The sequence below is a fragment of the Equus caballus genome, chromosome 5, assembly GCF_041296265.1.
Source record: "Equus caballus isolate H_3958 breed thoroughbred chromosome 5, TB-T2T, whole genome shotgun sequence".
Classification (NCBI taxonomy): Eukaryota; Metazoa; Chordata; class Mammalia; order Perissodactyla; family Equidae; genus Equus; species Equus caballus.
The window spans coordinates 72,303,088-72,329,049 of NC_091688.1; the positions used below are offsets into that span (position 1 = coordinate 72,303,088).

At 36.0% G+C, this 25,962-nt stretch overlaps 1 protein-coding gene across 1 annotated transcript in view; it reads right to left on the minus strand.

The window, feature by feature from the left end:
• Window positions 1-331: 331 nt before the first annotated feature.
• Window positions 332-25,962, minus strand: part of SNX7 (sorting nexin 7) — a 173,767-nt gene continuing 148,136 nt past the window's right edge. The window contains exon 9 of the mRNA XM_070267274.1: window positions 332-1,744. Coding sequence (XP_070123375.1) covers window positions 1,694-1,744 — 51 coding nt within the window. The 3' untranslated portion in view covers window positions 332-1,693. The remainder of the gene's footprint in view (window positions 1,745-25,962) is intronic.

A 25,962-nucleotide genomic window follows, 5' to 3' on the forward strand; every position in this document is an offset into this window, starting at 1 on the left:
ATCTGGGAAGATGCAGGTTCAGGCAATAAAGCAGGAGTCTACCTCAGTGGGTCCGAATATTTAGTGAAAGGATGTATTTCCATGGAAAGAGAAAGAAGACCTTTACCAATGGGGAAAATCTAAGTGATAGCTTATAAATTACAAGGTAGAAAACTTAAGTTCTAGGAACAAATTCTCTGTCCAGGAGTAAAAGGGGAAACAAAGGAAATAAAAGTAATTATCACCATCAGGAGTGCTCTAACCAGTAATTTATCTCAAAAGCTCCAACTATTCAAAATATTCAGTTCCTAGGGACTAGGAAATAAAAGTAATACAGTGATGTGTACAATAGTTTTGTGGTCTCCACACTTTATAGTACTGATTTTTCCAAATTGTTTTAATTTTTTTTTTTTTAATAAACAGACAAGTTCAGTGGAAAAGGGATTGATTGCTGAGTCTGGAGACATACACTGTGTGACTTTGGGAAAATCATTTACACACTCCTCACCTCCATTACCTGAGAGGTAAAACACAGGGTTTAAGTTGAATGACTCTAATCTTTGTTTTGCTCCAGTATTCTGAGCCTCTTTATTTCATCATTCTATTGCTGGGACTCCCAGTTCAATGACGTGAAGAAGGAAGTGGCATCTCTTTCAAGCTAGTGTTGGTCCAGCCGTCTGAGGTTCCCCAGGGACTCCACCTTTAGGGTCCAGAAATAAAAGAGAGGAAAGGCCAGCTAATGACAAAGAAACCACCGAAACAAGGCCTTTTAAAAGCTTATGGTACCCCAAACTCAACCACAAAAGCAGGTGAAACAGCAAGGTGACATTATTGTAAGTGGCTGCTAGTCCCATATATCATTCTGCAGTTTGGATTCAAGAGAGATTTTTTAGATCACAGCAAGAAAAATTAACCAAATGTTGAGAGGAAACCATTCGTTACTGAAAACAGACGATGTTCTTTACAGAGCTGATTGATTGGCTTACGCGACATCTCATTTACTTTTGCACACAATCATAAAGTAACAGTTTTCCTACACATTGCCAGTGTGTAAGCTGTTAGTTTCCAACTAAACCAGGAGACCTGTTTGAAAAATGAGTCTGAGCAGAACCACTTGAGGTTATATCCATTTTTTCTTGCACAATAGAGTGATATGGCTTCGTATTTACCAAATGCACTATCATGTCAGAACCAAGAGAAGTAAACAAATAAATTGTTATCCTACTGTAAAATTCATCTTAAATGAAGGAATCCACATGGTCATAAATGAAGGAATCCACATGGTCATAAATAGGCATTTTCCAAGGCCTCATTCCAAAATCAATATTTGAAATAAAGTTTGAAATAAAGACTAAGCTTATAGATCTCCGCCCCCAATGCCCCCACCAGCCCAGCAATTTAACATATTTCGAGAGGCTGAAGCAAATAAAATGAATGAAAACTACACATCTGTAGCACTCATCGCCTCCGCTGGCACTCAGCCCATGTCCTGTTAAGAGAGGAAGGGGATTTTGCCGAGTTGAAAGAAAGTTTGCAAAATGTCAGAGAGCTCAGCTTTTCCTCTTAAGCATGACTGGCAGGCGCTAAATCATTGGGTCCTTTATCCAATCACGGGTATCCTTCCTGATCACCAGCCAGGCCTCAGAGCTAGTTTCTCACGTGCAGGAAGGCCTTGATATCACTTTCCAAGGTCTCTCACAGCAGGGAGTTGGAATCATAGAACTGGAATCTGGCTATTCCAGGTTAGGCAACTTCCTCTTGCTCCCTAGAGAAAGGAATGAAAGGAATGAAATGAATGAATTCATCATGAGAGTATATATGAATGAATAAAAAAACAATCTCTTTAAATCCTCTGAACTGAAGAATCCTCAATAGCTCTCTGTTTTGACCTAATCCTGCTCCTGCGTAGATGAACTAAAGAGTAATTCACAGTTCTATCCCTGAGAAGATGCTGAACCAAAAAAAGACATATTTATACTTAATTCTCCCCAAATCCTGACTATCCCACCCCAACTACTCAATTGATAAGATTACTGATTAGGTGAAAGTATTAAGACAGATTATATGAATCTAAAAACAACATGGATCTCAACTTCTTGATGAAATCTAAATCTCTGAAAAATATTTTCTACTTAGGCTAGAATGTGATGGATCTCAAAAGATCTCAACTCTTCAGGTCAAAACAAAAAATAATTTATTTTATTTATTTATTTTCTTTTCATCTGTAGCAGTTTAAAAGATGAGTGGAAAGTCTTTGACACAGCTCTCATGAAGAAGAGGGCTCGATGACCCCCTCACCCCTTGAATCTGGGCCAGCTTGAGATTCACTTGTAACTATAGAAGGCAGAAATGATTCTGCATGACATCCAAGGCTGAATCAGAGAAGATAACACAGTTTCTGCTTTGTTCACTGGTGCACTCGTGCTTGGAGCTTGGAGCTGCCATTTCGGAAGTCCTATTACACTTAGACCACTATGCTGGAGAGCCCCTTGTAGGCACTTTGGCCGACAGCCCAGTGAGCTCCCAGCAAACAGTCAGCAATTCACATTGACATGAGTGAGCCATATTGGACATCAAGTCTAGGGGATCTCACATATAACTGCGGGCCCAGCTGACATCTGACTGCACCACATGAGAGACCGCAAGCAAGAATTTCCCAGATGAACCCTCCCTAAATTCCTGACCCACAATGTCATAGGCAAAAAAAAAAAAATTGTTGTTTTAGTCGACAAAGTTTGGGGATCATTTGTTACATAGCATTTGTAACTAGAAGACATCTTTTCCTGAAAAGATTTCAGGCAATTTACAAAGGTATAAAGACAATAGGGTGGCATATATTAAAATGTATTTTCATCTTGCCATGGTTTTCTTTCTTGGATTTAATCTTTATAGATTTTTTAGAAATTCAAGTAAAAAGATTTTGCTTGTCACTGAATATCAATAATGTAATGTACATAATATATATTACATATATGATATCTCTTACCAAAATGTATTCATCATTTAAATATTTATTGGATGAAAAATATAAAGATATAGTCTTTTAAATTAAGTTATGATCTTCTTATTAATCTTTTATTTTAACTGGGGCAAAACTTACATACAGGGATTTTATGTATAAAATTTGATGAGATGTGACAAATGAGACATAGACATAACAACAGGTCAACAGAGACATAGAATATTTCTATCACTCCAGAAAGTTACCTGTGCCCCCTTTTGGTCAAACCCCACCCATCATAAGCAACTACTATTTTGATTTCTATTATCATACAGATTGATTTTGCCTGTTCTAGAATTTCTATAAGTGGAATCATACTGTCCATATTACCGTAGCTCTATGGTATATGTTTTCAATAGAAGGGTTATTATCCTAAAAGGGGTGAAAATTGGTTCTTGGGAATGGGTAAAAAAACTCTTGAGTATTATAATGGTGTGTGGCACTCTAAAACTCAACCTTACCTGACAAAATCTTATCGTTTAAGATTTCATTTCTGTCATTAGGGAATTTAAGTTTAATTTTCCTCCAGGAGAGGGGAACAATAGTGGAGAAAATGTCAAGAAACACTGATCTATAGTTAACCTTGAAGTCACACAGCATGAGTCTTCCAAATTTGTTCTTTTGCAAGATTCTTTTGGCTACTCTAAACCCTATTCATTTTCAGATAAAACTTAGAATCATCTCTATCATTTATAAAAAGTAATTTTGGGATTTCGTTTGGAATTCCAGTGAATCTATAGAGCAGTTGGGAGAAATGGCATCTCAACAATAACAAGTCTTCCATTCCATGAGCACAGTATCTTTCCAACTAAGTCTTGTTTAATTTCTCAAAGCAATGTTTCATAGTTCCCAGTGTATAAGACTTACATTTCATTTGTTAGAATTATTTCTATGTGTTGTATGTTGTTAGAAATGATTGTAAATGGTGGTTTTACATTTCATTTTCTAATTGATTACTGCTAGTATACAGGACTAAAGTATAATTTTTTTTTAAAGATTTTATTTTTCTCCCAAAGCCCCCTGGTACATAGTTGTGTATTTTTAGTTGTGGATCCTTCTAGTTGTGGCATGTGGGATGCCATCTCAGCATGGCTTGATGAGTGGTGCCATGTCCGTGCCCAGGATTTGAACTGGCGAAACCCTGGGCCACCAAAGCAGAGCACTCGAACTTAACCACTCGGCCACGGGGCTAGCCCCTAAGGTATAATTTTGTAAATTGACCTCACTCGTTTGTTCTAGTCATTGTGTGAGTCTGTATGTTTGTGTGTATGTGTCTGTCTGTCTAAAGTCCTGTTTAGGATTGTCTATAATCAATCATATTGCCTATGAATAAAGATAGCATTACTTATTCCTTTCCAACCTTTAGGGCTGTATTTCTTTTTTGTGCCTTATTGCATTGGCTATGACCCCCAAGCACAATGTTGAATGGAAGTGCATTTTTCCCAATTTTAAGAGAAAAGTATTTTATGGTTTTCCTTTAAGGATAATGGTAGTTGTAGAGCTTTCATAGATGTCCTTTATCAGGTTAAGAAAATGCTTTTCTAGTCCTAGCTGGTGAGAATTTTTAAAAAATCATGAATAAGTATTGAATTTTTCAAAATTACTTTTCTGCATCTATTAAAATGATCATAGATTTTTCTCACTTATTTTATTAATATGGTGTATTACATTGATTGGCTTTTGAAGTTAATCTAGCCTTATATTGGCATAAACCTCACTTTTTTGTGAGACTTTAATTTTTTTGCTGGATTTAATTTCTTAATATGTTGACAAGAGGTTTTGTGTATATTTCTATGAAGAATTTTAGAATAGTGATTTCTTGGTTAACCCATGAATTATTTAGAAGTTAGTTCTTCAATTTCCAAATATTTGGGGCTTTTCTAGATGTCTTACCATTATTGATTTTAATTTAATTCTAAGTTAAAAAACATCTTATAAGATTTAAATGACTTGAAGTTTATTTAGACTTGCTTTATGGTCCAGTAAATGGTCTATCTTGGTGAATATTCCATGTGCATTAGAAAAGAGTTGGGATTCTGCTGTTATTCTCTGTAATATTCTATAAACATTAACTGGGTCAATTTGATTGATAGTGTCGCTCAAGTCTTCTAATTCCTTACTGAATTTTCAGTCTACTTGCTCTACCAATGATTGCTAGGAGAGTGTTAAGTTTCTGTCTGTAATTGTGAATTTGTCTATTTCTCCTTTCAGTTTGATCACTTTTCGTTTCATGTATTTTGAAGTTTTATTTATTGGTGCTCTGATATCCCAGTCCTTCAGATCAAAAACTTGGAATCGTCCTGGGCTAATATCATGATCTCATACCACACGTCCAAATTGTTGATTCTGTTTGTGCCAACTCCAGAATCCAGTTATTTCTCACCACCTTCGCTGATACCACCATGGTCTAAATCACAGTATCTCCCACTTGGATCATTGCAGAGCCTGCTATTGGGCCCTCAATTTCTGTCTTGATCACTTTACTATTTATTGTATACTCAATGATCCTCTTAAAATGTAAATAAGACAGTGCCACTCCTCTGCTCAAAATACTCTACTAGCTCTCCATGTTTCTTATTTAAATCCAAATTCCTTACAATGATCAACAAAGCCCTATATGACCTGTCCTGTCTTCCTACTTCATCTCTTATTACTTTCCCCCTGGCTAAATCAGCTCCAACAGCCTCCTGCTAATCCTAGAGTCCACCAGGCACGCTCCTCACTTAAAGCTTTTGCATTTGAGGCTCTTCAGTCCAGAAAGCTTTATTCAAAAATATCAGCATCTCTTTCGCTCTCTCTTTCCCACTGTCTCTCTCTTTTTCTCTCTCTCCCCAATCTCCTTCAGGTTTTGTTCAAATGTCACAAAGTCTTCAGTTACAAACTTTCAAGTGGGTATGCATGATATTATTAAAATACTACATGCTAGTCAAAAATGTTTCCAAGTTTTTCAGTATAATATTATGTTATAGTGTGCTTTTCTCCTCAAGTCGTGTAAAAATATACTGCTCTTGTATATAAATTATACCAAATATTTGTTTGCCAGATAGAATTCCTTTACAGGCAGAATGAAGAAGGAGCTCCAATTAGAAGCTGAGGAACTTTTCGCCTCATTGCTTTCCAAGTCCTCAAATTCCAGGTGGAACTCAATTTTTATTAGCAAAGGTCAAAATTTTTGAATACCTGTTGTTGTCAACAGAACACATCCCTTGCCATGACCTCGTTCTCCGAGTAAAGTGCCAGAGAGTGTCTGGCTAATCCAGTTCTCACCTAGAATCAGGACACATTTTCTTTTATAAACTGCTATGATTCACGATTCTCAGTTAAAAAATATTATTGCGTTTTTATCCAGCTTTTCACACTCTCTCATTCATTCTCTCATTTGTTCTTGAAGGATATCTTAATGATAGTTTTACACAGCAATGGATTTTAGTCTGCACCTTGCGAAACTCAAAATTCCAGTTGATCATATGTGTACCTTCTAAATATATTAATGCACACTTGTATTTTTTAATCCTTCTATTTATTTCTCCTCTTTTCTGGTCTTAACTCACACTCAATAAGCATTGGCATTCATGATATTCCAATAAATTTTTGTGTGTGTATGAGGAAGATTGCCCTGAGCTAACATCTGTTGACATCTGTGTCAACCTTCCTTCATTTTGTATGTGGGATGCCACCACAGCATGGCTTGATGAGTAGTGTGTAGGTCCATGCCCGGGATACAAACCTGCAAACCCCAGCCCACCAAATCTGAGCACATGAACTTAATCACTATACCACCAGGCCGGGCCCCCAGTCAAATTTTTGCACAAGAGAAAGAATTTTAATAAATACTTCTAACTTTTTAAAAATTTTAATGATTTTTGGCTGATAATAAAAATAAATGCACTTTTAGTTTAGAAAATTTTGAGAACACAGATGTATAGAAAAAAATAAATAAAAATGATGTGGAACAATCCTACAGAGATGAACAACATTATTCAGTCAATAATAACAGTATTATTCATCAAAGTTGCAAATTTCAACTTTTTCTTTTTTTTTGAAATGAAACATTTTACTGTTAATAGTTCCTCACAGGTCAATCTTTTCTTTGAAGCAAAAGCAAATGTTTATTTTTAACATGTGCATAGTTTTGATTCCACCTCTTATTTTATTTTTTTATTAAGGTGTAATTTATATACAAAGAAATATACAATTTTAAGTCTGAAGTTTATTAAGTTTTGAAAAATGTATTACACCCTTGTAACCACTACCACAATCAAGATGCAGAATGTTTCCAACATGCTAGAAAATACCTTCCTATCCCTTTTCAGTAACCCACCCCCAAAGATAACCACTGCTTTAATTTCTATCGCCAGAGCTTAGTATTGAGTATGTGTCTAAATTATTTAGGTATTTAGTGTGATCCAGGTGACTTTGGCCAAATCATCAAATTACTCATTTTTCCAGGTCTCTGATTATTCATTAGAAAATAGAAGAAGATGGGACTTGAAGAAGAGGTCCCTTCCAGTTTGGAGACTCTGTGAATCTACAATACACTAGTGGAATATTCCAGCATTATATTCTTACTTGCCTCCATTTGGTTAAGACCTCATTTAGAATTTTCTGACACACACACCTGTAGAATCCTTTTATGTCTGATTTCACTTAATCAATGCAATATTTTGAGATTTTTTTTCACCCAAATTGTGGAAAGTATCAGCAGTTCCTTCCTTTTTACTGCTGTGTTGTGTTACATTTAATGAATGCCACAGTTTATCCATTTTCTATAAATTGATATGTGGATTATTTCCAGTTTTTGAATATTAAGAATAGCACTGCCATGAATATTTGTATACTTGTCTTTTTGTGAACATATGTTTTGATTTCTCTTGAAAAATATCTAGAAATGGAATTTCTAGATCATAAGGTACGTGTTTCTTTAATTTTATAAGAAGCGGCCAAACTTTTTTCTCAAGTAGTTTTGTTGTTTTATCTACTACCAGTGATGTATGAGAATTTTGGGCGTTCCACATAGCGGCCTATATTTATTATTGTCAATTTCTTTTATTTTAGACATTCCAGTGGGTGTTTGGTGGTACCTCATTGTTATTTTAATTTACATTCCCCTATGGCTAATGATGTTGGGTATGTTTTCATGTGCCTATTGGTCCCTTATATAACATCTTTTTGAGGTGACTCTGTTTAAGATTTTGTCCACTCTTTGTTGACTTCTTAGTCTTCTTATTATTGAATTGTAAAAGTTCTTTGTATATTCTGGACACCAATACTATGTCAGATGGATGTATTGTGGATATTTCCTCTCAATTTCTGAATAGTGACTTTATAGAGCAGAAGTCTTTAATTTTCTAAAGTCAAATTAGTGCTTTTTGTGGCATAAGAAATTTTTGCCTCAAAGTTATGAAGAAGTTTTCCAATGTATTCTTCTTGAAACAGTATAGATTTTACTTTTATGTTTGGGCCAAGATATGTTTTGAAATAATTTTTTTGATGGTATGAGGTATAAGTCAAGATTAATTTTTCTTTATGTGTACCTAGTTGTTCCAGCAACATTTGTTGTAATGAATGTCCCCTCCCCAACTGAGTTACTTTGGCACCTTTGTAAATGACCGTGTATGTGAGGGTCTGTTTCTGGAATTTCTGCTTTATCACATTTATTTATTCACATTTTTGTTTACTTATTTATTTGCTTTATTTTATTCTTAAACTGATAATACAATGTGTTTATTTCTCTCCCTTTAGAGGAAGTCTTAAAATCAGATAGCGTATGTCCTTCCACTTTATTTTTGATTTTCAGGATTCTTTCGGTTAGTTTAGGTTCTTGGCATTTTCATAGCAATTTTAGAGTCAGATAGTCTATTTGTTCTAGAAAAAAATCCTGCTGAGATTTTGTGTTTGCCATTGCATGATCAATCTGAGAATAACTGACAATTTAACAGTATTAAGTATTCTAATCTATGAATATGATAGATTATTCCATTTATTTAAGTCTCCTTTTATTTCCCTTAGCAATATTTTGTAGTTTTCATTGTAGAGACCTCGAAGGTTTTTTAATGAAATTTATTCCTACTTTATAGTTTTGATAGTATTGAAAATGGCACTGTTCAATTGTATTTTATATTTCACTTGTACTAAGTATGTGAATCTAATTGATTTTTATACTGACCTTGTGTTTTTTGACCTTGTTAAATTCACTTATTGTTCTGTATATATTTCGTACATTTGGATAAGGCTTTTACATCCAATCTAACAATCTATGCTTATTAACTGAAGTGTTCAATCCATTTCCCTGTAATGTGATTATATAAGAACTGTTGATATTTGTTTTCTATTTGCCTCTCTGTTCTCTATCTTTCTCTTACTACTTTTGGCTTGTTTGTTGTAAATTGATTTTTTAAATTTCATTTCATTCTCTTCCCTCTATTGATTTTTTAACTATACTATTTTTTTATTGGTTGTTCAAAGGATTACAAGAGATTTCCTTAAAATATTGGAACCTAATAGTGTAACAGATCATTTATAATGTAAGAACTTTACAAGAGTATAATTTCATTTAAATCTCTCTCATTTTACTCCTATTCTTGCCATAAATTTTACTTCTACTTATGTTATAAACCCACAGTGTATTATTATTTTTGCTTCAAATGGTTAATTTATTTTTAAATAATGTAAGAAAGTTAAGGAAATTAGTCTTTGATATTTAGCACTTCTGGTATTCTTCACTCATTCTAGTGGCTCCAGATTTCCATCCAGTGTCATTTGTTTCAGCCTAAAGAGCTTCCTTTAGCATTTGTTGGATTGTGGGTCTGCTAGTGAAAAATTCTTATAGCTTTCGTTATTTTGCCTTAATTTTTGGAGTATGTTTTCACTAGATATAGAATTTTAAGTTGATAGATTTTGGTCTTCTTACTCCTATTTTTTTAACAATAATATCTGATTGTCTTCAGGCCTCTATTGTTTCCTATAAAAATTCAGCAATTATTTTTATCCTTTATCCCCTGTGTGTAATATACCTTTCTTTCCTCTGGCTACTTTTAAAATTTTCTCTTTCTTTGCTCTTCAGCACTTTGACTTTGAGGTGCCCACAAGTGGCTTTCTTTTTGTATCTCTTTTAGCTTCCTGGTTTTGTATGTTTTTTTTTTATAATCCAGTCTGGGAAGTTTTTACCTAATGTTTTCTGCTTCAACTATCTTTTCTGCTCTATTCTTTCTATCCACTCCCTCTGGACCACAAGTATCTTATGTGGCATGATGCTGTCCCACAGGTTATGTAGGTTTCTTTCATTGGTTTCCGTATTTTTTCTGTCTGTTTTGACTTTAGATGATTTCTATTGATTGGTTGATAAGATCACTGAAACTTTTGTCTATATTTTCTTTCACTCTATTGTTAATTCCATCTAATGGATTTTTTAATTTCAGGTGTTATATTTTTCAGTCCCAGGATTTTCATTTAGTGCCTCTTTATACTCTGAATCTCTTCTGACATTTTCCATTTCTTCATTAATTGTATGTTTTTTTCTTGTAGATTCTTTAAGAAATTTATCATAGTTATTTTAAAGTCATTGTCTGCTAATTTTGACATCTGTGGGTTTATTTCTATTGACAGACGTTTTTATTAATTATATTATTATTATAATAATAGTGTTATGTTTTATTATAATAATATTATAATATATATAATATAATAGTAATATATATAATATAATATAATATATAATATTATAATAATCTAATATATTTATTATAATAATAGTGTTATATTTTTCTGTTATTTTTCATGTTTACATTTTTTTTTCTTAATTTTGTACTGGACACCATAGATGATACTTGTGGAGAGTGTGAGTTCTGTTTTACACTATTTGTCAAACAAATAGTTTTGATATTCATCTGAGAACACAATTAAATTATTGCCAGATTACCTTGATCTTATGGAGGCCCACTTTACACTTTGTTAGGGAGCTACTATTTTAGTTTTTTCCTTAATTTTATGATGATTCCCTTACTTCTAGTCATGCTCTTTTCTTCTAATCCATGACCGCTCCAGAGTTTCAATGGAAATCTCAAGGTGTTTAACAAGTCTGTCAAGAATTCGGGCTCAGCTTAGCAGTTTACATCTGGCTCAAGGTCTCTGATGAGGATGCTGTTGGCCATAGCTGTGGTCTCATATGAAGGTTCAGCTGGGCAGGTGCAGGGAGTGACATCCATTTCCAAACTCACTTACATGGCTATTGTCAGACCTTGGTCCTTTGGTGCATGGGTCTCTTCCCAGGGCTGCCTCATGACATGGCTGTTGGCTTCCCCCAGGTCAGAAATCCAAGGGAGACTGGGGAGAGAGCCAAGGTCCAATACAGAAGTCTTAGTCTTTTTATCACTTGATTTTGGAAGTTACATCCCATCACTCTACCATATTCTGTCTTTACAACTGAGTCCATAAGTCCAGGCTATACTTAAGGAGAAGAGGATTACACAAGGGAGTGAATACCAAGAGGTGAGAATATTTAGGGGCCATTTAAAGGTTGCCTGACACATCATGTAAGCTTTAATAATTAAGAATATATATAGTCATATTTTGTCATTGGATATTCATTTTGGTCTGTTGGTCTCAGACATCTCTATCCTCACAATAATCCTATCAAGTTGGCAAAACTAGTTTTAGCGAAGAGACAATCAAGACACAGAGAGCTTAAGTGACTTGCCAGCTAATCACAACTTTGATCTTCTAAATTCCTCATTGTATAATCAAAGGGTGGCACATTTGGAGCACAACTCCTACTCCTTTTCCAGGTCTCAGTTTAATCACCATTTTCTCCAGAAAGGTTCTCCAAGATTAAATTAGGTAGCACACTGTAGGTACGCCTTAGGTCTCTGTTGTTGCCTTATTACAGTACTTAGTACTCTGTATTGTAACTGCAAGAGTCCTTGTCTAAATAATAACTATAACACAAGCTCTTTGAGGGAAGATATGGTGGCTCACTCATGTTGCATGTCTATTTTTTTTCTAGAAATCTACTGGGAAGTACCTACCTCAAGGTCAGAAATGTTGATTTCTGTGTGCTCCGGAGGGCATATTGTTTATTTTTTCATGAAAAAATAAAAATAATATTGATGTTTGATGAGAGAAGAAGAAAAAAACAGCCAATAAGAGGTATAAAAAGAAGAAAGAAAAAGGTAGGGGAAAAAAAGACAACTTTCTTTTTTGTTATAGTCCTGTTCACAGATTTGTTCACTCACTGGCCTAAGGATTATTTAGTCTTAAAATATATCTCCAAAATGAAATGGAAATAAGAATGTTAAGAACAGGTTGCATGCTAGCAGGGCAGTGAATCAAAGCACTGTGGCCTCCCCTCAGTCATTGGGCCTTCCTGCTGGGGTAATTTGAGAAGCCATGACAGGCGTTGTTTGACGCTCCAGGAAGGTCATTTTTGACAGTCAGTAGTTAATTTTCTGACTTATAGCACTTGCTTTTTTTTTCCTTCTAAATTTGGAAGTGATGATTCTTTTGTGTACTTTGGCTTTTCACTCATTAGATCCTCCAGGATTGCCAGGGAGGGTTGTAGAAAGGCTTTTGAATGACAACATTTCAGTACTTTTTCTGAGCGTTGAGGAATATTGTCGCTGGGGCTTTTGCAGGATGGATTATTTTCTTGGCAGGTAGTGTGGCCTCCACAGGGCTCATTAGGCTTTCTGTTGGGAAGATCTAAAGTGCACAGTTGAATACTGTCATAAAATAGCGAAGTGGTTTGGGTCTAATTCCTAATGGAGCTGCAAAGACTACAGCTCTTTTTTGATCTTTGAATTCCAAGGTGAGCCTTTTATAGTTGTCATATTATTGACTGCTCATTCCAGAGCTGTGATTCTTTTTCTTTCTAAATCTTATGCTCGAAATGTTATTTTGACGCTTAGTATACATGAGCAGATTTGGCATCCTTGTGTATTTAATAATATCAACGTTTCCTTCTAACTGGTTGTGCGTGTGTGTTTCTCACAAAAAAGCTCTTCTTTTCTAATTTCTCCAGGTTAGGCAGTCATACATCAAACTCAATTGTCCTCTTTCTCTATTCCTTGTGTAACCACTAAGTTACAATATCCCTCATTTGACATGGATATTTTAATGTATCACGTTCTTTTGGTAGTGCGGAATGGAGGGAACAATTTCTCATTTTAGGTATAAAGGTGATTTGCAAATTTTCTTGAGAATGAAAGTTCAGGGCAATCTCATGTTTTGGATGATGAGAGGACCACACTATTACCTCAAGTTAAAGATCTGCATTGGGATAAAAACGCAGAAAAATTGCCAAGGTCACTGTACATGTAAAGCTTTCATTTACTTCCCATTAATAACTATTTCATATTGTTTTAGAAAAATCTAATTTCAAGAAAAAATCGTTTTATTCCACTCATGAAATAAATCATGTAGCCATTATTGACTTTTTCTCTGTTGCATATAAGCACTAAGTATGCATTGAACACCACATAACATGAATTCAAAGTTTATAATCACAAACACTATTTTTTTTATATCCATGTCACAATTTAATAAGTATACCATGAGTGATGACATTTTAAAATATAAGATTTTAAAATGAAGAATATGGTGTAGGGAAGAATTTTTAGAAATAATTTCAAAATATCATTCAGTATATACGTAGATTAATAGATATGAGTGTGACTATTTCTTTTTCCTTTTCATTAACGTTTACTTCTTTTCACTCTCTCCAGTTTTGTAGTGTATCTGTCTATAATCTGTAGCTTATTTTTGCTTAGAATTGTTAAAAATTAGATTTGCCTGGATTTGACAGTCTGTCATAACATGAATGAAGAATATTTGCTTTTTAACAAGAAGATAAAGCTGCTGTAAACTGAATGCCTATACTAGGAACTAAGAATACTGTAGCAACCCCAAAGACAGCACACTCATGCTTGTAAAGTAATCCCAAGCTGTGTGTCCACATTTCCACAATAATCTTTTTGTCTTATAATGGCACCAGAATGTATTGCCTCACCATTTCAAAAAGAAAAATGATAATGCTACAATAGTTTTAAATACAATCTTGTAAAAGAAAAACGGTTACCCATAACCCTGAATCCTAACTAGCTATTCTAATTTTTGCATCGTAGCATCCAATCCTTATCTACTTCCATCTATATTTTCATATAACATATATTCCGCCTAACATTATATCTTATACACTTTCCCACGTTTTTGAATAATCTCCATAATTATCATTTTTATGTAGGTATAACTTTTCAAAGGAGACTAGTTATTTGATAGCTAAGAGGTTTGTGTTTCCTTTTCTTATGCTTAAAACAAAGAAAGGCAGGAAATTAATGCCAATTAGCTACCAAACCACTGATGCAGAGTTGCTGGCGTGACGAAGATTGAGGCAGACAGAATTTAAAACGCTGAGTTGAATGCACTGAATTGGGACTTTTCTTTAATCAGTAGCTATACCTACCAAAGCCACATTCCTGTCCTCTCATGTCCCTAAAAGTAAATATTGCAACGCAAGCCCAGACCCAGGGAAGATCAAAAGAGTTCTTATTACCTAAAGTCTCTTTATAATCTTTAAAAATCTATGGAAATGTTTTGAATTATGATGATGAGGATTAGGATTATTATTTTGTCAACATCCAAAGTATGAATTAGTGACCAAAAAAAGCTAGTAATATTTTCCTTGAACATGTTTCCTTAAAAAGTGAAGAATCACTTTGAATGATTTAGCATTATTGAAAATTTATCTATGCAAAAATGTATAGTTTTCTGTTAAAGACTTTGTTAATATTTCGAAGTTAAAATAATTTTTTGTACTCTCTTGATTGTGAAACAAAAGGTTGGCCTTATAAACCTAGTCCTCACTAGAGTAAAAGCACTATAAAATTAGCCATTTAGTGATTGACTGTCTGGGAGACAATAAAATAGAATAAATATAAACCATTCATTTATATATTCACTCCATAATGTTTACGAACACTTTGTATGTGGTAAGGATATAACAATGACCAAAACTATCTAGATCCTTGCCCTCATGAAACAAATATTCAAAGTGAAACTCTTTGGAAATTGAAGCTGTTAGGAACATTAGCAATCACATAGTTCTGTTATTTATTACATGATTGAGGTAGAAAAAGGGGAATGTAATAAATATTTAATTTCCTTACTTACTTGTTCAAAGAGCAATCCTTACTAAGACTTGTCTGGAAAATTAAGAGCTCGGGGTGTGAGTATGTAAATGGATTATCCTCCTCAGTGGGGTTGGATAATCTTAATTTAACAAGAATTTCAACTCTGTGGTGGTGCTCAACTCCCACTGCGATGTTCATTTCTTTGCCAGAGTCATCAGCTCTAACTATGCGAGCACAACATGGCTCCTCTTTGGGCAGATGGTGAATGCACCTCATTTGCAGGTATGCGTGTAAAGAGGCTGATTTGCTAACATGCCACATATATGCTTTGCAATTTTAACAAATATCCTGTTACATATACATCAACATTGACACTTCAGCTATGACCAAGGAAACTCCATATTCATAGTAAAGGTGGAGTCAGTGATATCTTCTCTTTCAACGTTGGCACCTTATGCCTTGAGGTCTGGTGATCAGAATAAACTTTTGCTCCCTTTCCCTATTCATGTCAAAAAGACACTGTACTATTTGCAATGTTTCTTATCATGAATATTCTTCATTTACTTTCAGGTATCTACACTTTTAATCCCTCTTCAAAGGATGAACCTAATTAATTATTTTGAATATTTTTTTCTTGACAAATTAATAACTTAGACGATCACATGAAAATCTTCCTCCAAGCAAAATCACTATTGGGGATCCCCATCATCCACTTAATCCATGTTTTTGTTATTTTCCTTCTGTTCCTAAATAAAAAACATTCAACTGTAAATACATTCCAAAGCAGCATGGTAAGATCAGGGAATTACTAGAGAGAGAATCCGAGAGGTAGCAGATGTGCTTGTTATAATAATTAATTCAAAAGTTGTTTTATTTTATGTGGCATGCTGTACTTAGTTTTTTAATTAAAGTATTTATTGTATACCTAGAGCTCTGGATAGAAATAAAACGAAGTATAAAATGTGGTTCCCCCAAATAAGCTCAAATTTTAGCTGAGAGAAAGATAAATACACATCTGTCCTTGTGTCTTATTTAAAACCAAACTGGAAGTTTAGTTATTTGCAATTTTGGCGGGTTGGAAACACTTAGTTGGATGTAGTTTGTTTGTCTGAGTCAGAAACTCCAGTGGAGATGAGTTCTGGATGGGCCAGGTGGACAATATCTTGAAAATCTATCTTCTAGGATCTCCAATATCTCTGATATTACCCTCTTACAGAAGACTATAGATTCCCGCTATTATGATAGTCGTCTAACTGACCTTCCCACCTCTAAATTCATCCAATTCCAGTCTAAATCTGATCTCTCCACATTAAAGCCAGAATGATCTTTCTAAAATGTCTGATTCTTGTAATTCTTGTATCCCCCTGATTAAAAACTTCAGTGAATCTCATTGTTCCTATAATAAAGTCAACACCATTAGCATATTTTACAGCTCTCTGAGTGATCTGACACTGCCTCCACCTCAGTTCATCCCTGCCCAGTTCCCCTTCACGTGCGCCCTCCAGCGGGAATGAAGTCCTGGGCGATTCTTTGAAAGCATCATGCTTCCTGCTGTACTTGGGTCTTTGGCTTCCCACATGCCCTCCCCTCCACTCTGACACATCCATCCATAGTTCTTCCCCGACCTGGTTGACTGATTAATTCCTTGGATCTCAGGTTAGATATCTCTTCATTCAGGAAGGATTTAGGCTAGGTATCTCTTCTACATGTGGCTATAACTTCTGTACTTGCATCATCAGGACACTTCTCACATCCCGTTTTAACTTCCTATTTACCTGTTCACTAGCCTCTCTGCTTTGTCGGGGAAAGGTGCCTGGATACACTGACGGACAGGAAAAAATGACCATATAGGAAGTGTAGCACAGTTTATGAGCTATATAGCAGACATTAGAGGTTTTGGGGGATGAGGGTACTTGGAATTCTGTCCTATAAGAAATAATTGAAAGAAAAGAATCAAAGGCTCTGGGAAATTTAGTCTGTTGAAGAAATAAAGAACTATAGGAATAGTATGTAGCAGACAACACATTTAGAGGTGATCAAATATCCATGTGCACTCCTAAATTTCCCAGAGTCCCTTGCACTTAGGTTATGTTCACATGACTAGTTCTGGCCAGGGGATTGAGGGAAGTGTGTCACTTCAAGGACAAGCCAATTAATACATGCTTTGCTGCTTCCATCTCTCTTCTCCTCTGGCCCCAGAAGGTGACATGTTCCAGAAAGCATAGTTACAAGATTCAGAAGCATTCTGATCTGCAAGAAAGAAAGAAACTTTTCTTTTGTTAAGCCACTGAAATTTCAGAGTTTCTCTGATATGGTCATTAGAGTTAATTATCCTGACTAGTACAGGGAATAATGACTGCTTTCAAGTAATTTGAGATCCCAGTCATGTGAAAAAGTAACAAGTCCATAAGGAATAGAATTAAAACCAAAAGATAAAACATAAAGATATAAATATTAAAAAAAATACCCACAAGCCATTTTGCAACAATCAGAACTATACAAAGATGAAGTTGGCTCTCTTAAAAAATAAGCACTGCTGGTGTTTGTGCATCGTGGGAATATCGTAGAAATGATTGGAGCATTTCACAGATGATTGCACCTGGACTCGAACAGAGAGCTGCATTGCTCTGGAGGAAGCACTGGTTTTTAAGAAGAAGAATGATCCCTGATCCCGAGCAAGCCTGCCTGGGAAGGCCTGTGCTGTTGCTCTCTACTGGCAGCAAGAATCTACAAATTAGCCACCTCTCTGGGAAGCTTCTGCGCCCGAACAGTTTAACTCATGCCTTGCCTCTTCCTTTGATGAACCAAGAAGCTTCCTCAGTGTCCCAAATATCCCTGCGCTCGTCTCTTCACCAGCACTCCAGGCTCCTGACCCTGGCCTTTGTAATTAACATCTTTTCTCTTTCTACATTTCTGCCTTCATAGCTGCATCACTACCTTCTGGGGTCCTTTGCCCGTTATCTTGGATTTCCTAGTCATGAACCTTGGACCTTCAGCAATGTGACTTTGCACCTCTCAGCCTCAAACTCAGGTTAACTTGGGTGCTACCTGCCAAAAGCAGGAAATGAGATCATCCAAGGCCTCTGATTTGTTCATTTTTAACTTGCTGTATGCTACAGTGACAAGAGAAGAACTGTTCTGAGGTAAATTTGCAGCTACTCTTCCTGGTAAAATCTTGTGAGGAAGGTAGTTTCAGTTCTTGCCCATATTATTGATTTTTAACTCAATACACTTTAAAATGGATAGACTCAATAGGCAGCAAGATGACATTCACTCAATTAGTCAAAATGTATTTATTGAGCACCTATTATGAACCAGGTATGCTGGAAGTACACCGGCACAGAAGAAACACAGAGTCTCTGCCTTCTTAGAACTTGCATTCTAATGAGACTATAGAAAATAAGTAAATGGGTAAAATATATAATAAGGAAGTATTGATGAGCAATGTAAAGGGGATGTACATAATGCTATAGTAGAATCTGACTGAAGCACCTAATTTATTCTGGGTGGGTTACTAATATCCCAGGTTAGGCTGTTTGATTTGTTTGTATCCTCCACAATCTGTCTCACAAGCTGCCATATTTCATCCAACAATTCCCACCAAAACCCTAAACATAATGATGTGTATTGTTGGCTCCCAATCAACAAGGACAGCAGCCTGGAAAGGAAGAGAAGATGCAACATCTCTCTTGAAAGAAGAAAGCACAACTTCTGCCAAAGCAAAGGCCAAGATTCAAAATTCAAGAAACTTTTAGAAAAGGGAAGACAAAACAGAGCTGTTCAACCATAACAGCTTATCCCAGGGAGAGAAAGGACACAGATGGACAAGGGATTACTGCCGTGTGCAGCCCAGTGCCACCACCAGGCTAGGGCTCAGCAGTGCTCGGAGCCGGCGTGCAGGGGACACTCAAACGCCACCTACCACAGGCAGCATATGCAAGCCCCACTGAAAGGCTGGCTGGTTGTCTCTCTACTTTTTAAAACTGGCATTTAAAATCTCTCTGGCAGATGGAAGAAAAGTATGTAATAAAAGTTGACATTTCATTTTACTGTGTATGTTTGCTAAGCTAATTCTATTATCATTCACTGGGATATCGGTGCTGAATGGTAAGCAGACTGTGGCAGGCGACAATGTAAAGAGGATATAGTTTCTAAGGGGCAAATAGATACTAAATGATAGACAATAATTAGTCACAAGTATGTCATTACCTTAAGAGGTTCCAGGGTGACATAAAAGGTAAAGATTTGGAAGGTAAGTCTGTTTGGTCATACTATTTTTCAACAAAATTCTCTTTGCTTTGAGCATACTAAGGAAGGAAGGAAGGATGAGGGGCAGATTGAGAGAATTTCTCTTCCATTTTGTACTTTCATTTTGTCAAAACTCCCACTTCTCTCTTTCTGTAGTAAACCAGCCTTGTCTTTTCCAATACCTTCTCTGTTTCAAGCCAGCATTTAAGCAGATAGCTATCAACCAAAATCTGTTACGTTTTTTCCCATACATATTTCACTTTATTTTCTTTCATATACATCGTAATATATTTTGAATTCTGTGTAGATTGCATCATGTTCACCACCCACAGACTAATTATAATCCATCACCACACATGTGAGCCTAACCACCACTTTTGCTCTCTTCCCTCCCTCCTTCCTCTCTGGTAACCATCAATCCAATCTCTGTGGCTATGTGTTTGTTTGTCATTGTTTTTATCTTCTACTTATGAGTGAGATCATATGGTATTTGACTTTCTCCCTCTGACTTATTTCACTTAGCATAGTATCCTCAAGGTCCATCCATGTTGCCACCAGTGGCCGGATTTCATCATTTCTTATGGCTAAGCAGTATTCCATTGTGTATATATGCCACATCTTCTTTATCCATTCATCCCTTGATGGGCACCTGGGTTGCTTCCAAGTCTTGGCTATTGTGAATAATGCTGCAATGAACATAGGGGTGCATGTGTCTTTATGCATTTGTGTTATCCTGTTCTTTGAATAAATACCAAGCGGTGGAACAGCTGGATCATATGGTAGATCTGTTCTTAATTTTCTGAGGAAACTCCATACTGTTTTCCATAGTGGCTGCACCACTTTGCACTCCCACCAGCAGTGTACGAGGGTTCCCTTCTCTCCACATCCTCTCCAATAATTGCTGTTTCCTGTCTTGTTAATTATAGCCATTCTGACCGGAGTGAGGTGATATCTCATTGTAGTTTTGATTTGCATTTCCCTGATAGCTAGTGATGTTGAACATCTTTTCATGTGCCTGTTGGCCATCCGTATATCTTCTTTGGAGAAATCTCTGTTCAGATCTTTTGCTCATTTTTTAATTGGGTTGTTGGTTTTCTTGTTGTTAAGACATATGAGTTCTTTGTAAATTTTGTATATTAACCCCTTATCTGATATATGGTTTGCAAATATCTTCTCTCAATTGTTAGGTTGTCTTTTCATTTTGTTGATGGTTTCCTTTGCTGTGCAGAAGCTTTTTAATTTGATGTAACCCCATTTGTTTATTTTTTCTTTTGTTTCCCTTGCCCAGTTAGACACAGTACTTGAAAATATGCTGCTAAGACTGATGTCAAAGAATGTACTGCCTATGTTTTCTTCTAGAAGTTTCATGGTTTCGGCTCTTACATTCAAGTATTTAATCCATTTTGAGTTGATTTTTACGCATGGTGTATGATAATGGTCTACTTTCATTCTTTGGCATGTGGCTGTCCAGTTTTCCCAACACCATTTATTGAAGAGACTCTCCTTTCTCCATTGTATGCTCTTGGCTCCCTTGTCGAATATCAGCTGTCCATATATATGTGGGTTTATTTCTGGGCTCTCGATTCTGTTCCATTGATCTGTGTGTCTGTTTTTGTGCCAGTACCATGCTCTTGTGGTTACTATGGCTTTGTAGTATATTTTGAAATCAGAGAGTGTGATACCTCCAGCTTTGTTCTTTTTCTTCAGGTTTCCTTTGGCTATTTGGGGTCTTTTGTTGTTCCATATAAATTTTAGAATTCTTTGTTCCATTTCTGTGATAAATGTTGTTGGAACTTTGATAGGGATTATATTGAATCCAGAGATTGCTTTAGGAAGTATGGACATTTTAACTGTGTTAATTCTTCCAATCCAAGAGTGCAGAATATCTTTCCATTTCTTTGTGTCTTCTTCAATTTCTTTCAACAATGTTTTATGGTTTTCTGCATACAGGTCTTTCACCTCTTTGGTTAAGTTTACTCCTAGGTATTTTATACTTTTTGTTGCAATTGTAAATGGGATTGCATTCTTAATTTCTCTTTCTGCTACTTCATTGTTAGTGTATAGCAGCACAACTGATTTTTTGTTTTTTGAGGAAGATTAGCTCTGAGCTAACATCTGCCACCAATCCTCCTCTTTATGCTGAGAAAGACTGGCCCTGTGCCAACATCTGTGCCCATCTTCCTCTACTTTATATGTGGGACGCCTACCACAGCAAGACTTGACAAGTGGTGTGTAGGTCACAGTCGGATTCAAACTGGCGAACCCCAGCCTGCTAAAGCAGAATGTGCAAACTTAACCCTCACACTCCTGGGCCAGCCCCCAAAACGCAACTGATTTTTGTATGTTTATTTTGTATCCTGCAACTTGACTGCATTCACTTATTCTTTTTAAAAGTTTGTTAGTGGATTCTTTAGCATTTTCTATATAAAAAATCATGTCATCTGCAAAGAGTGACAGTTTCACTTCTTCTTTTCCAATGTGGATCCCTTTTATTTCTTTTTCTTGCCTGATTGCTCTGGCTAGGACTTCCAATAGTATGTAAAGCAAGAGTGATGAAAGTGGGAATCCTTGTCCGGTTCCTGTTTTTAGAGGGATAGCTTTCAGTTTTTCTCCATTGAGAATGATATTCGCTGTGGGTTTGTTATATATGGTCTTTATTATATTAAGGTATTTTCCTTCTATACTCATTTTATTTAGAGTTTTTATCATAAATGGATGCTGTATCTTGGTAAATGCTTTCTCTGCATCTATTGAGAGGATCTTGTGATTTTTATTCTTCATTTTGTTAATGTGGTGTATTTCATTGATTAATTTGCAGATGTTGAGCCTTCCCTGCATCCCTGGAATAAAACCCACTTGATCATAATGTATGATCTTTTAAGGTATTGTTGTATTCAATTTGATAGTATTTTGTTGAGGATTTTTGCATTGATATTCATCAGTGATATTGGCCTGTAATTTTCTGTTTTTGTGTTGTCCTTGTCTGGTTTTGGTATCAGAATAATATGGGCTTCATAGAGTGAGTTAGGAAGCCTCCCCTGCTCTTCAATTATTTTGGAAGAGTTTGAGAAGGATAGATATTGTCTTCTTTGAATGTATGGTGTAATTCACCAGGGAAGCCATCTGGTCCTGGACTTTTATTTTTTGTTAGGTTTTTGATTACTGTTTCAGTCTCCTTGCTGGTGATTAGTCTATTCAAATTCTCTAATTCTTCTTCATGCAGTTTTGGAAGATTGTTGATTCTAAGAATTTGTCCATTTCTTCTGGATTATCCAATTTGTTGGTGTATAGCTTTTCATAATCTCTTATAATCTTTTGTATTTGTGAGGTGTCTGTTGTAATTTCTCCTCTTTCATTTCTGATTTTATTTATTTTAGGCTTCTCTCTTTTTTTCTTGGTGAGTCTAGCTAAAGGTTGGTCAATTTTGTTTGTCTTTTCAAAGAACCGGCTCTTGGTTTTATTAATTTTTTCTATTTTTTTTTAGTCTCTATTTCATTTATTTCTGCTCCGATTTTTATTATTTCTTTCCTTCTGCTGATTTGGGGCTTTGTTTGTTCTTCTTTTTCCAGTTTCTTTAGGTGCACTGTTAGATTCTTTATTTTGGATTTTTCTTGTTTGTCGAGATAGGTGTGAATTGCCAGAAACTTCCCTCTTAGAACCACTTTTGCTGTATCCCATAGATTTTGGCATGTCGTATTTTCATTTTCATTTGTCTCCAGATAACTGTTGATTTCTCCTTTGATTTCTTCATTGACAGAATCGTTGTTTAGTAGCATTTTGTTTAATTTCCACTTTTTTTTGGCTTTTCTGATTTCCTTCCTACAGTTGATTTCTAGTTTCAAACCTTTGTGGTCAGAAAAGATGCTTGGTATTATTTCAATCGTCTTAAATTTATTGAGACTTGTTTTGTGGCCTAATATGTGATCGATCCTAGAGAATGTTCCATGTGCATTTGAAAAGAATGTGTATTCTGTGAGTTTTGGATGGAATGTTGTATATATATCTACTAAGTCCATCTAGTCCAATGTGTCGTTTAAGGCCAATGTTTCCTTATTGATCTTCTGTCTGGATGATCTATCCAGTGGTGTAAGCGGAGTGTTAAAGTCCCCTACTATTGTTGTGTTACTGTCTATTTCTCCTTTTATGTCTGTTAATAATTGCTTTATATATTTAGATGTTCCTATAATGGGTGCATAGATATTTACAGGATGTATATCCTCTTGTTGGATTGTTCCCTTTATCAATATGTAGTGCCCTTTTTTATCTCTTGTTACTGTTTTTGTTTTAAAGTCTATTTTGTTTGATATAAGTATTGCCACTCCATCTTTCTTTTCTTTGCCAGTTGCATGGAGTATCTTTTTCCATCCTTTCACTTTTAGTTTGTGAGTATCTTTAGGTCTGAAGTGTGTCTCTTATATGCAGTGTTTATATGGGTCTTGCTTTTTAATCCAGTAGGCCACCCTATACTTTTTGATTGGAGCATCTAGTCCGTTGACATTTAAAATAGCTATTGATAAATATCTATCTATTGCCATTTTGTTACTTTTTTTCCTGGGTGTTTTAGTAGTTCTTCTCTCTTCCTTTCTTCCTCTCTTGCCCTCTTCCCTTGTGGTTTGATGGCTTTCTTTAGAAATGTGTTTGATTTATTTCTTCTAACTTATTTGTTTATTTATTATAGGTTTCTGATTTGTGATTACCATGAGGTTCCTATATAATATTCTATGTATATAGCAATCTATATTGAGTTGACAGTCTCTCTAGCTTGACCTCTTTCTAAAAGCGCTGCTCTTTTACTCCCCTCCTCCCACATTTTATGTTTTTCAAATCACATCTAATCTCTTATTTTGTGTGTGTCTATCCAATACCCTTTTATCACTGAAAAAGGTAATTTTAGTATTTCTGTCTTTTGACCTTCATATTATCTTCATAGGTGATTGATCTACTACCTTTACTCTATTTTTGCCTTTGCTAATGATTTTATTGCCTGGTTGGGGGGGTGGTTATAATTTTCTTATCCTTATCTGTGGGCTTCTCTTTCCCACTTAAATAAGTCCCTCCAACATTTCTTTTAGAACTGGTTTCTTAGTGATAAACTCCTTTAATTTTTGCTTGTCTGGGAAGCTCTTTATCTCTCCTTCCATTCTGAATGATAACCTTGCTGGATAGAGTATTCTTGGCTGTAGATTTTTTCCTTTCAGCACTTTAAGTATGCCACTCTCTTCTAGCCTATAGGGTTTTGGCTGAGAAGTTCGCCAATAGCCTTATGGGCTTTCCTTTGTATGTCACTTGTTGCCTTTCTTTTGCTGCTTTTAGAATTCTCTCTTTATCTTTAATTTTGGACATTTTAATTATAATGCGTCTTGGTGTGGGCCTCTTAGGGCTTATCTTGTTTGGTGCTCTCTGTGCTTCCTGTACTTGGATGTCTGTTTCCATCCTTAGGTTAGGAAAATTTTCCGCTATTATTTCTTCAAATAGATCCTCTGCCCCTTTGTCTCTGTCTTCTCCTTCTGGGATACCTATAATATGAATGTTAGTATGCTTTATATTGTCCCAGAGTTCCCTTAGACTGTTCTCATTCTTTTTAATTCTTTTTCTTTTATCTGTTCAGCTTGGGTGATTTCTTGTAGTCTTTCATACAGCTTGCTGAGCTGTTCTTCTGTGTCATCTGCTCTGCTGTTGAGTCCCTTTAGTGAATTTTTCATTTCCAGTATTGTATTCTTCATTTCTGATTGGTTTTCTTTTATATTTTCCAGTTCTTTGTTGATGATCTCACTGTGTTCATCTAGTCTTCTCCCAATATCAGTAAGCAACCTTATGAGTTTTTGTTTGAATCCTTTGTCAGATAGATTGCTTATTTCTGTTTCAGTTAGTTATTTTTCTGGGGTTTTGTCCTGTTCCCTTGCTTGGAATGTATTCCTTTGCCTCCTCATTATGCCTCTTTCTCTGTGCTTATATCTTTGTATTAGGTGAGTCAGCTATGTCTCCTGATCTTGGAGAAGGGGCCTTGTGGAGGAGATGCCTTTTCAGGCCCAGCAGTGTGCTTCCCTCTTGCCACCCGTCCAAATGATTCAGTTGTGACCCCTGTGTGTGTTACTTGTATCCTTCTGATGTAGCAGGGTTGCTCTTACTGCAGGTACACAGGGGAGTCTTTCCTTCCCTGGCCAGCTGTTTGTAAATCAGGTTTGGGGAGCCTCAGCTCTGTTGGCTACAAGAGCTAACAGCACACTTCTTTTGCAGTTTTCCTGTTAATTGGGTAGGTACCCAGTGTAGCTGGTTGCTAGGCTCAGGGCCTTATGGTTGCTGTAGGCCTCAGATCTGCAAGGCTGTTGTCAGCTCTCTTAAGATTGCAGCTGAGTGGGGCTGGCCCTAGGCATGGGAGCATTCAGTTGTTTCAGGTTCTAGAAGGTGGGTCTGACCCTCTTTATGGCCATATGTGAAGCACAGGTCTTCTGCTGCTGATAAGCCCCACCCCCCACAGGTCCACACACACGGTCAAGACGGTCCCGGTCCGTACACACTTCCCAACACCGTGGAGCATACTCTGTTGCCCCACTGCAGAGGCCCTCACCTCTCCACCAATGCCCCCACAGTTCACCTAGTCCTTACACATGC